The sequence below is a fragment of the Monopterus albus genome, unplaced genomic scaffold (genome assembly GCF_001952655.1).
Source record: "Monopterus albus unplaced genomic scaffold, M_albus_1.0 scaffold55.1, whole genome shotgun sequence".
Taxonomy (NCBI): Eukaryota; Metazoa; Chordata; class Actinopteri; order Synbranchiformes; family Synbranchidae; genus Monopterus; species Monopterus albus.
The window spans coordinates 186,114-198,730 of record NW_018127935.1 but is presented as its reverse complement, the minus strand read 5'-3'; the positions used below and the strand labels follow the sequence as shown (position 1 = coordinate 198,730).

Genomic DNA, 12,617 nt, shown 5'->3' with positions numbered 1-12,617 from the left:
TTCTGTGTAGTTGTTTATTTTTGGTAACTAAAATATTACTTGATATAATAGTAAATCCGCCTTTCTCTCATAGAAAAATTACTTTATGCATGTTTAGATCTTAGAAATGCATGTACAGTAATATGTACAGTGGGAGTCCTGTACTGGGTCTGAAAATGCAGAGATGGCAAGAATCCGTACAGATGTTCTGATTTGATTATAACCAGATAATTTGCCTGAGGTCCTCTAGTCGGGAGCTGTGCTGGGGCTCCCAGGGCTTTTCAGAAGACGGGAGCCAGGCTACAGAGCCACGACAGTGAGGTGAGGCTTCTGTGCGCTGGGGCTGAGGCCGACAGGAGCAGCTGTCACCTCCATCTGCTACCTGTTCCTCAGGCTTTGTAACATGCTGTAAACGTCATCCTCTTTACTGAGGTCCTCAAACAGAGGAATCAGGTCCAGCAGCTCCGTGTCTGCCATGTTGTCAAACCAGGACTGCACTGGGACCTGTAGAGATAAACAACTGGTTGAGGATAAATAGGCTAAAGAACAGTCGAGGCTAAAGTGCTGCATAGTTGAGGAGCTGGTGCGAGTTTTGTGTGAATAATTAATGAAGGGAATGCAACAAAAGCAGGACGAATGGCAGCAGCTCCAATGAGCAACTTCTCCACTGAGGAGGGAAGTGTCACTAAATTAGGAACATTACCTCTGGATCAAAAAGAACACTGTAAATGAAAACTATGAATCAATATTCTGACGATTTGATCATTTCTTAATACCTCAAGCTCAAGTGAAATTTGAGGAATTTCTGCAACTTAAGTATAAACAGAAGCAGTAACCTTCCTTTTTCCTGGGTCAAATAAAAGGACTCTCAGGCTCAGGTTTTAGGTCAAAATCACTATTGTTTGAAATCAGGTACACAAATGACTTACTGCATTCTCAGGGTGGAAGATGTAGGAGGCAGGTGAGTTGTCTATTATGATGACTTTACTGAGCTCTCGGCCCCGCCGGCTGAGGTCTTTGACGTAGTTTCCCCTATGGAAAACACAGGATTCCCTGAAGAGCCGAGCGCGAAATACCCCCCACTGGTCCAGCAGGTCTGCCACTGGGTCAGCATACTGAAACCAGAAATCAGGCTCACATATTCTGCGGACAGAGACATTACTGTGACTGTCATCTTAGTGTTACAGTGTTTGACCTAACCTTGGCTAAGCTTGCAGTGAAGAGGACACACTCAAAGAGCTCTCCCATCTTCTGGAGGAACTCGTCCACGTGGGGCCTCTTGAGCACATACACCTGGACCAAAGACACAACAATATAGGTTTTGATCCCCTTTTTTTCGCATTGTTATGGTGTGTTTGCATCAAAGTTTACTCATGTCTTGAATAGCTTTGGGTGTTTGAATTATTTATTGGTTATGAGGCTGCTGTCAGCTCAAACAGTAAATGCTACCAAAACCTCAGCAATGTCACTTATGACTGAAATGAGCTGTTATATTTGATACTTTTAGAAGTCTAACAAAATGTATTTTGTAGTTAATCATAAGTTTAGGATGAAATTTACCATACCAAACCAACTTTATCAATAAACAATATATATTAAAAACACAACCCACAAGCACAAGCAAAATCAACACCAATATAAAAACATGAATCAATAAAAATAAATAAAATCAACGCCAAAATAAAAACATAAATCAATAAAATGAATAAAAACAACAGCAATATAAAATATCAAAACACCAACGAAAATAAATGAGTTTTTAAAAGGGACTTAAAAACAGACAGGGTAGAAGCTTGTCTAATGGACAGCGGTAAATCATTCCAAAGTTTGGGACCTGCGACCGCAAAGGCCCGGTCGCCTCTAAGCTTACGCTTTGTTCTTGGCATGCTCAAAAGAAGCTGATTGGCTGACCTCAGAGAACATGTGGGTGTGTGCCAGTGAAGAAATTCGGATAAATAAGGTGGTGCAGAACCATGAAGGGATTTAAAAACAAAAAGTAAAATTTTGTAATGAACCCTAAAATAAACAAGTAACCAGTGCAGGGAAGCTAAAACTGGAGAGATGTGCTCATATTTTCTCATACCTGTTACATCAAATATTACTTGATTTCCAAAATATCCCTGGTTACCCTAAAAAAGGACATGTGCAAAACGGCCATATTTATTGCTAAAAAGAGTATATGTAAGGCAAAGGCTGCTTTTTTGTTTGTTTGGAACTATACACAATTCCTGATGTTTAAAATCCAATTCTCATGCTTTGGAAATGTTTAAATTTTAATTACATTTAAAAGTACTTTTTTATTGTTTTTGTTTTTTTAATTTTACATTTTACATTTTTTTTATTCAATTCACAATTCTTGATATTGAGACTACTTTATTTAGTTCACGTAGGGCTGCTTTTGTTTAGACATCAATAAAAATGTGACAACTTTGGCTTCTTTGGCAAAACAGGTATTACTTTGTAATCGTATCTGTCGTTTCATCTCGTCTTCGTCCTCTTCTGTGGGTTAGTTGCTGCCCCCAAGCGCAAGTAATCAAGCATAGGCCAAAGCAGGTACAGAAAGCCTATCCTGGATTACTTGAACCAGGTTACAGCTACAGTATGGCTTCATCTTTTTCAGGCCACAGAAAACAAACATGAATATAGTGTGCACAAATAAGCACACAGCAGGTGTACAGAGTCCCTCTGGTCGTTAGTTTCTGTTGTCATTTCTCTCTCTCACACACACAGACACATTTCTATGCAGGGAGGCATCTGTTGTGCTGTGTATTCAGCAGCACCTTCAGGACACCTTGTGACATTTGTTAACCTGGTGACACAGTCATATCACAGCCCCCACAGCAAGGACTCCAAAGACACAAAGACTAAACTCTGGGAGGAGCTTGTCCCGCTTCGATGTAGTTGTGAGACAATACAGAATACCAAAAAAAAAAAAAAGAAAATTGAGTCTTTATAAATTAATACATATTAGTTTATTCAAATCCACTTCTGGACGTGCCCCGTTTTACCTGATGAACGTTCCCATCAATCTCCACTGGAACAATGAAGTCTGCATTGTTGATGGGCTGCAGGAAAATACAAATCAGAGAAAGGACTCAACAGTTGTGCTACTTTTCACTCTAAACAGCACAATCTGACAAAGCAGTAGAGCCTTACCACATGCCCACAGTTTTGACCTAAAGAAACAGAGAAAGGTAAAACACTCCTGTAAGGCACCCCAGGCAAACTACAGAGGGATTAAACATAATGTGGCTCCCTCTGCTGTCTGCCTCAGTGCTGAGTAAAAACCAGAAGAGAGTCACTGGGGGGAGGCCTTGGAGCTGAATAAGATGACAGAAGTGAATGCAGACAGCAGGAACGCTGAAGCTTGTGTCACCCCTTAAAGTGAGATAGAGGAGAGGAGAGATGCGGGAGGTACAGGAAGATAGATGCTGAAGGAGCGTGGGTGGAAAAGAGATAAAGACGAAGATGAAAGGATTAGGTAAGAAGCACAGCAGCGCTGTTTCAGAGAGGGAGAGAAAGAAACAGGTGAAATAAAATGTTCCTCTGTGTATTCAGAATCACAAATTAAGTTTTTTCCAAAAGAGCCTGGATGTGACTTGGGTCTATAGTTTGTTGTAGGCAGAAAAGAAGTAGCATTTCATTGCAAAAGTAACTAAAGCTCTCAAATAAATGTAGTGGAGTAAAAAGTACAGTATCTGCCTCTGAAGTGTAATGAAGTCAGAGTATGAAATAACTAAAGTAAAATACAAAGGCCTCAAAACTGTACCTGAGGAAAGTTCTTAGTTGTATACTGTGTATAATATGGTGGCGACAATGACAATATAACTACAGACCTACTAAAGACCATGGGTTCTTCAGTAAATCAGCTGTGCGACATTTAGATCTGGTTAATATTTGCACCAGTAAATTAAGAACTGTAGCCTTGACTGTCTGAAAACTGTGCCAGTACTGAGCCAAAGCAGTGACGGGAGGCAGACAGAACAAGCATGTATCATTATTCCTACTTTCACAAACAGAACAGCAAGAGAAAGAGCGGAGGGAAACACAGATGGAGGAAGAGATGCAGAGACAGGCTTGGCCTCTGCCTACTGCTCTTCTGGCAAATCACTTTGTAAAATTTGTTTGTTTTGTTTTTTGGTATTTTGCCTTTATTTCAGGAGACTGCATCTAGGAAACATGAGGAGAAAGTGGGGGCCACAACATGCGAGGGAAGTCTCCAACCAGAAGCGAATCACGGACGTTGTGTGGCATGCATTGGAACAATTCAGCAACTGGGGCACTCTTCTAATGTTATCTAAATAAACATTACTAATATTATTATATATAGTTTAACATGTACCATGTTTAATCCCAGAGCAGGCCCAGAAACTACTGTCTGCTCCACTACATACAGGATAATGCATAGAGTGTATGATGTGTTATGTAACATTTCACTTTTAGTCTACATCCATCTGTGCATCTGTGTGAAATGTCTCCTGTTGGTTGTGCTTGTTTTTTCCCACAATGTTAATCTGTATGTTATGTTTTAATACTCTGATCTAAAATAACCTCCAAACTCCAATTCTAGGAAGCATAATCTACAGGAAATCCTGCAAGGCTCTGAACAGAACTGAAACTGCTGCCTGTGTGTTGCTTTCTGTTTCACCCTCTTCCTATTTTGGCTGATTTGAGTTAACTGCATTCCCTGAGTCCATTTCATACCACATACTGATCTCTGATCTAAATATTACTATTATTATTAGAACAGATCTAGGATTCCTGCAAAAATCATACAGCTGCAAGTCAAGGAAACAGTAATGAACACACCCTTGTGTGTGGGTGAGAATCTAGTTGTGTGTGGCCCCTTATTGCTGGAGCTTGAACCTGCTTGAAGTTATTTGTCACTGCCCTGTGCTGCAAGGCGCAGTTTATCTCAAGTATCAACCTTTAGCTCAAAGTACCGACTCAGCAGGGCTGTATTTTGGAGCTAGTGTACATGGTATTCATCAGGCATAGATGATACTGGAGGTACCACCTGCCAAATAACTGAACTGATAGTAGAAAAATCCCTGGCACGCTGATCAATTGCACAATGCACAGCTACAAAGGACGTACTGGTTGCCATGCCAACATCTTGTTTTAGTAATAGTTGTATCTCTTTCTCGCCTTCTCCTGTTTTAACTTGTGTATAACTGGCATATCCTAAGGGACACATTTCCCTGTGGTTATGTGTACTGCAGTCTTTCTGATGGTGCTCAGCAACACCTCATGCTAACTGTCATCAAACCGTATTCACAGTAAGGAATGTCATCGTCAGGAATTATTCTGTATATAATCCTCTTCTCCCTCTGAGGCAACAGCACGACACAACTGACATGATGAAAAAGGAACACACGCCTTTATACTATAATGTTTTGTACAGTATTTAGAGAGGTGGTGTGGTGAAATACCTTGAAGGAGCTGTGTACGAGGGTTTCATCCAGGTCGATCACCACACAGTTCTTGCCGTCGTCTGCTATACTGACCTCTGGCAGGAGGAACTTGGTTGGAGCCTGCAGAGACAACACAAAACCGTTACAACATTATGTTCTGTATACAGATGTTAAGTAGACAAACTGCCCAACATACACACACACCCCAAATCACAGCATATTGAGGGTGTGATGACAGCTCAGTTGGAGTGTTGGAGATGATCATTTGGCAGCTCTAGGTGACTCTACAGAAACACTTAAAGCACTTATGGCCTGCAGGATGGTGTCACTCTGCGGAAGCTTGCACTGATAACGTGATATGTTACTGTTCTGTGATTTTGGTTGTTGTAGTATTTTAAAAATAGCTTAAGTGAACCGTTTTTGTAAAAGCTGAATTAAAGTGGAGCAGTATAGTGATATAAAATTCATCAAACTAACATTAATATGAACAGCAGTCTTCATGAATGCAATCAATAACAATGACACATTTTACTGATTAGCTGTAAAAGAATTCATTGGTTTGTGATCAGAGTGATTGCTGACAGGACAAATAAGGCTCCAGGATTAATCACACCTGGCTGTTAGTCTGGTCTGGAGCAGGCTAGCTGCAAAGAATAAATCTCCATAGTAACTTAATTTATCTAAATTTAACCTGCTTTCCTGCAAGTGAGGCAGGGCTAAATTCAGCCGGGGTAACTGGAAAATCCTGGCTTGGTTTTGTGCAATACCCCCCGGACCTGGTCACACTATAGAAAATAAACAGACAGGAAGCAACAGAGAGACAACCAGAAAAAAAAGTAACAAGGAGGCAACATATGAAAACTCTAGTGAGAAGGAAGCAGGGACAGAGAAATAGGGACATGTAGTACACAGAGTGATAAAAAGTGAGAACTCGCTCAAAAACAAACAGAGCTGCCATAGTAACAAATACGACTGGCTAGAAATCCAGCAACAGTACACTGCTGGGAGCGACTGTGAGCGAGGACCCAGCACAAAAACCAACCTCACAATAACAAGGCTTTTTACAGCAAGGTTCACCAGGTTCACTCTAAATTAATGCAAACTTGTTTGTTAAGAAGGAGACCAAAGCGGGTCAGCACTGACCACATAGTGTGTCTGTACAGGGCCACACATTCCTCCCCTGGATGAGAGACATTTACAGGTAAACAGGAGTGGGAATGTGTGACTATTCCACTCCATTTATAGCACTGTGTACCTGGCTTGGCAGCTGAACACTGTGTGTGTGGAGAGGCTGAGGGTTTGGCATCTTTTCCAGAGTGTTCGCTGCTTCACACATCCTCATTAAACTGGTCAGAGTATGTGTGAGAAAGAGGGGGAGGCGTGGGTGCCGGTCAATCCATCACACAGGACACACAGAGAGGCCACTTTATGGGAATTAAAGAAGCGGCAATATGAGTGTGTGTATGTACCTCTGTTGTCACGGGGCTATGGTACAGTAGGACTTGTGCAAGTTTGTGCGAGCATGAGCCAGAAAGAACGAGCAAGTGTTTGTGAGTTGTTGTTGTGTGTTATTTTGTATGCACAGGCAGATACTGAAGTCTGCAAGATGGAAAGGGAGTGTGTATTTTGAATCAGTGGATGGTAAACAAGCTCTAGGTTCAACGGGTTTGAAGCAGCTGGAAAGAGTTGTGTGCACAGCTCAGCATGGCTGCACAGCACCTCAGCCTCAGCTCTCTGCAGGAAAAGACAAACTCTAACAAGCTTTCTGTAACAAAACCAAACAAATGTTCCACTACTAGATCTCAAGCTACGACTTCTGCCATAAATCATTAACTAATTCCCTGAGTGCTTTCTGGTCACATGGATGAAAAAGGTATGCAGTTTGGACTCTGGCCATCTCTAATGTAAGAAAAAAATGGGTTTCACCTTGGGAGGACTTCCATTCTCCTCCGGTGGTGGGGGCAGACAAAGTGTTTTGTTGTTGGCAGGCGGTGGCTCCACGTGGTAGTCATTGTAGTTGCGGAAGCAGCAGAAAAAAGGACTGAAAATGCTCCGGCTCCGGTGCTTCTTTAGGCTGCTGTTGGACTGGGAGACTGAAAGAGATAACAGCCAAAGTAGACAGAGAAAGCATGATCAGACAGGCTGCTTTGCATGTAGTTCAATTCAATTCAGTTCAGTTAACAGAAGAAACCACCGACAGACCCCGGCTCTCTGAGGGCGGCCTTCTGCTTCGACCAGTTGGGGTGAGTGGACAGAGGAGAGAGAGAAGAAAAGCAGCAAAACACAACAACAAACAAACACTGGGTAGGTTGATGTGGCTGATGACTGCACATCAGAAGGGAAGAGCTCTGGAGCCAGGGCTACCTGCAGAGAGGTATAGTGGTGTAGAAAGTAGTCAGATCCCTTACTTTAGCAGCAATACAACACTATTAAAATCCTATTACGCTGAAGTGCTGCACTGAAAATGTTACACATAATTCAGCTTTAATGGAAATATGATTATTTGCCCGACAAAGCCAGTTTAGTTTGTTTGTTTTATATTCGTGAGCTTTCGAGATGATGGTAGGTGCATGTTTAGTATTTGAACAGAGGCAGATCAGCTGTTTATCCCTGTTTCAAGACTTTGTGCCAAGGTAAACTAACTGGCTGCTGCCTGTGGCTTTATATTAATGGTCAGCTACAGTCTGACTTTTGATACTTTAAGTACCAAATACTTTAAACAGGCTATACTTTGATGCTAACACTAATAATACTTACAAAAAAACCTTTACTTAACACATAGAATGCAGAACTTTTGCTTCTAAAAATATTTTTAAAGTGTGGTGTTTCTAGTTTCATTTAAGCAAAGGATCTGAGTACCTCTTGCACAAGTTTATATACTGTTAGTCTAGAGATTCAGCCTTGAATAGAATTCTGTTTAAGTGCCATTTCACTTTAATGTCAGCTGCATCGTATCTGTTTAAACCCCTTCTGTAAACAAAAGCTGCGTCCTCTGAAAGGAGAAGACAGACGAGACGCTGAGAGCTGCAGACAGACTGCGTTTCACTTGTATCACCTCATCATCGTGACAAAAGGAGCTGACGTGTATGTTGCACAACACAATGATGCAGTGGTTCATACAACAGGGAGCACAGGGACAAAAACAGTTATTATCACTGCACCCACTGGGAAGGCAGTCCAGTTAATTAAGATCAAGAATTTAGAATACAGCAAAATAGATTACTCTCTATATGAATGGAAAATATACCAATACTGAGGGAGTGAAAGAAAGAAAACATTTTATCATTTATATAAAAGAGACCCTGAATAAAAATTGCTGTAAACACATAGTACATTCAATGATTTAATCAGCTGAATTGTGAAATTATTTCTGTTTTATATATATAGAAACTAATGAAACCTAAATTCCAATGCTTGCCAAGAGGAGTTATCAGTGGCTGAATGCTGCAGAGCTCCAGGGAGAAAACAACATACACATATAGGTCTCTGGTTACATCATTCCTCCTTCACCGTCTCTGAAGTCCATGGCCTACTTTCACACCGACATAGGAGAGAAGCAGACTCAAATGGTCTGTATATATGTTCTGTCACAGACTTTAAGGTATATATGTTCTGTTGGTGAAAGCATAAAAATAAAATTTGGGCGGTTCCAGGCAATCACACAGTGCAATTATCCCGAGGTGCTCCTGAAGTAGAAATTCTGTCAGTTTCGAGGTTATCTTTAGGTATAGGAATCCCAAATCCGTTCAGAGCTTTGAAGTATCCATGGGCTGACTTTAGCTGGAATCATCATCTTCTCTGCTTGGAGAGGCCGCCACACAGTGTCCCTGTTTGCTGCTGTCTCGTTAATGTGTTCATACAGCCATGCGACACTGGCAGCCAGTTAGCTATGCATGCTGAGACCGTTTCCATCCTGCTCCTGTTCTGAGACTGATGCCTGGAATGATCCCCCAATTTGCTCAGACTGATCCAGACTGATCTTCCCTGAAGCAACACTTCTGTAAAAACACAGTTATAAGACAGAAAAGGAAGACAGCATGCTGTGAAGGAACTCCAGGAGATGCTCTACCCTTGTAGACTCGTTTACTCACTGCCGCTAAAAAAAACAACAAACTGATGAGAGTCTATTTCTCTTTGGGGATATAGAAGCAAACTTGAATGTTTGCTGTTACAGGGAGAGGCAGCTGAAGCATCACAGGAATTTAGCTGATTAGAGAAACAGGGAAAAACAGTGAAAGCACTGGCTGCATAAGACCATGTCACATCCACATTGATTCTGATTCTAGTTGTCAATGTTGTGAGCTCCACAAATAATATTTTGTTCAGTGCATTGTATTAGGGTGGAGGCAAAAAGCCAAAAGTGTCTGAATGCATTTTTATTATTGTTTGAGTGATTGGACCCTTTAACATAGTACATTTCAAGCTGCAGAATCATTCCTCACCCTCCCTAAAGTTGGCCCCAAATGCCTTGATGTCATTCCCCCCTCCCGCCTACATTTTCCCGCCTTGTCTGCTGATCAATCAAATGCCCTGAAAAGCAGGTGGGAGTTCATGAAAGGGAGAGAAAGGAAAAGGAGCTGGAAGGGGGAGAGAAGGGCGTAGAATGGGTTGGGAGAGTTACTGTGGTGAGACAGCCTATACTTGGGTTTGATTCTTATTCCACCCCCTCCTGCATCACCACCCTACACAAACAGAGCTTTCCTTTCTCCCTTTGACACAAACAACATGGCTGAGATCTGACTGCTGCTGGAGACTGTGCAAATCTGCACAAATACTGTACATGCAGCATATGTTCACATGTTTAGGCAAATGACTGTGTGTACAGCATCCATACACACTGGCACATGTGAAGCACAATGAAACTTTTTTTTAATAGCAGTGCAGCTTTCATCAGCCCGCTAAATGTAAAAATGCAACATGTGCCATTAAGTACAAAGGCACCTGCACTACACAAACTGCAGCAACACAACAGCATGTTAAACCCTGCAGATAACATCGTAAAGCACCAATACTGCAGTGATTTAGCTGATAGTCTGTGGTCCTGTTAATAAGTGATACACCCCACTGGATTCTGGGTAAAGAGTGGTGCATTTACTGTAAGCGACTAACAAAAGCTCCCTGAACACAGAGAGCGCCATGCAGGTGCACGTTATTTACCTACTGAATATATTTCATTCAATTCAACTTACGCCCTTGGTGTAAGAGCTATAAAAATGGCCCTTTAAGTCAGTGCCTGTCTCAACGCTCTTGCTGAACATTAGGTAACAGTGATAGAAATCTCACTAGTCAATGAGATCCAGCCAGGCCCAGACTCTGTCACATGTTCAGGCACAACCACTAACAAGGCCGGAAAAGGGAGAAAACACAGGAAATTCTCAGCATTCCTGACAGGAAGAGATAATCACCCTGTGACCCACGGCGTGGAATAATACCAGGCTCCGAGAGGAAATATGATTCCTGGCTTACCTCAAGATTTCATAGACGGCCATTTACTGTAACTTCAAAAACACAAAAAGTACACAGTCAAAAAAACAACATGCAGTATTTGAAATGCAGCTGCTATTTCTCCTGGTCGCTTAATCAATTGACAGATTAGTTTCCTTCAGTTCTGATAATCAATTACTGCCAGTTAGCAAGCAACAGAATGACAAACGCTGACTGGTTCCAAATTTCTTGTGTGTTGAACACACACAGCCAATAAAGCTACTTCTGATTCTAGTTGTCAGTGCTGTGAGCTCCACAAACAAAATTTTGTCCAGTTTTCAAACTTATTTTGTTTCTTTTTGCAATACATATAAAGTCTCATAGGTTTATGTTATGACAATCATCACCACTGAGAAAAATGGTCCTTTACTTGGGCCTTATTTGGAAGGTCTGGCAGTCACTATAGCTCATAAAAAAATTGATTAAAGAGATCTGTAAAGAAAAAAAAATAAATGAGGGTACAAGAAACACAAAACTGTAAACCAGCCAACAGTTTAGTCAGATTATCAAAACCTGTTTTTGGAAGTTAAACCTATAATATCTCTAATAATCCTTCATTGTGCAGGAAAACTGTGTGCAAACACCAAGTACAGAAGTTGCATTAAACAGTAATTATCCTAGTGGCAGTGCCTGCGTGACAAACGTTAAACTGCACTCCAGCAGCAGTTAGGTGACCAGCAAGGCAGATAAAGTGTGCAGTACCTGGGGGCATGAAGGTAAACGTGAGAAGTGTCCATGTGAAGGTGGAGCTTTAATAATTCAGATGGAAAACAGGCTGGTTTTAAATGGCACTTAACGTACAGAACACTGAAATAAAACAGCTGGGAGCTAGTGGGACTTCCATGCTACCCCTGCCGAACAAAGGTACTCTAAACCTCAGGAAAGCCTCATGACACAGTGATAACTTTACATCATGAGGAGGAGACACTGAGAGCCAAAGATGAAATCCTGCAGTGGGCATGATTTCAGACTGTCTGTCTCCTTCCATCACTAAGATTTCAAGTGTGGGGTGTTTTCATTAAAGGCTGGACCAGCTGCCTGGGCCTTGTGTAACACCCTGTCCAATAAAATACTTGTTCAACTTCAGCCAAAACGAAGAACACACACGTACACCAACAGGTAATTCACCAATCAACTGGAGCTCAACATTCACACCCAAGCGACATATCCAAACGACATCCAAAACCACATCCAAACAACATAACTTTCTGAAGTAAATGCCCATGCACAAGATTGCTGCATACTTTAAATAAATATCAGGGTTATTTCCCCTGTGTGTTATTAATCATTTTTGAACAACAGTGGAGGTCTGTGAAACAGATGAATAAGATCATCCAGGCCTGACAGACTGACATTAACAGTGAGTCGAGGTAAATCATTGTTGGTCTACCTGCTGCTGCTGTAAACCCTGACACTGAGACATGTCTGCTGCTGCCTTCCTGCCTTAGCCGTACAACAGAGTAGGTGCTGTAGTGGAGGTGGCGGCCTGCCTGCAGCCTCAGGGGGACGCGGGCTGCTGCTTTTCAAGTGCTCTGTGATGAGGGAGATGACAAGCATGGGGGAATTAACCCACTGCAAGCTCAGGGAGAAATAATGAGTGAAATATGACTATTCTGCTGGAATAGCCCATGCTGTATAGGGCTGTGGCAGTTCATTACACACGGATATATATATATATATATATATATATATACATACATATATATCCATGCTGTATAGGGCTGTGGCAGTTCATTACAC

General features: G+C 41.7%; 1 protein-coding gene across 2 annotated transcripts in view; it reads right to left on the bottom strand.

Moving 5' to 3' along the window:
* ctdspla (CTD (carboxy-terminal domain, RNA polymerase II, polypeptide A) small phosphatase-like a) overlaps positions 1 to 12,617 on the bottom strand; it is a 36,178-nt gene continuing 23,561 nt past the window's right edge. For both annotated transcript variants that reach the window (XM_020602305.1, XM_020602306.1), the window contains 6 exons: positions 7,320 to 7,486; positions 5,412 to 5,513; positions 2,988 to 3,044; positions 1,180 to 1,272; positions 909 to 1,094; positions 1 to 483 (listed from right to left, as the gene is read on the bottom strand). In XM_020602305.1, the coding sequence (XP_020457961.1) occupies positions 358 to 483; positions 909 to 1,094; positions 1,180 to 1,272; positions 2,988 to 3,044; positions 5,412 to 5,513; positions 7,320 to 7,486 (731 nt within the window). In that variant the 3' untranslated portion in view covers positions 1 to 357. The remainder of the gene's footprint in view (positions 484 to 908; positions 1,095 to 1,179; positions 1,273 to 2,987; positions 3,045 to 5,411; positions 5,514 to 7,319; positions 7,487 to 12,617) is intronic.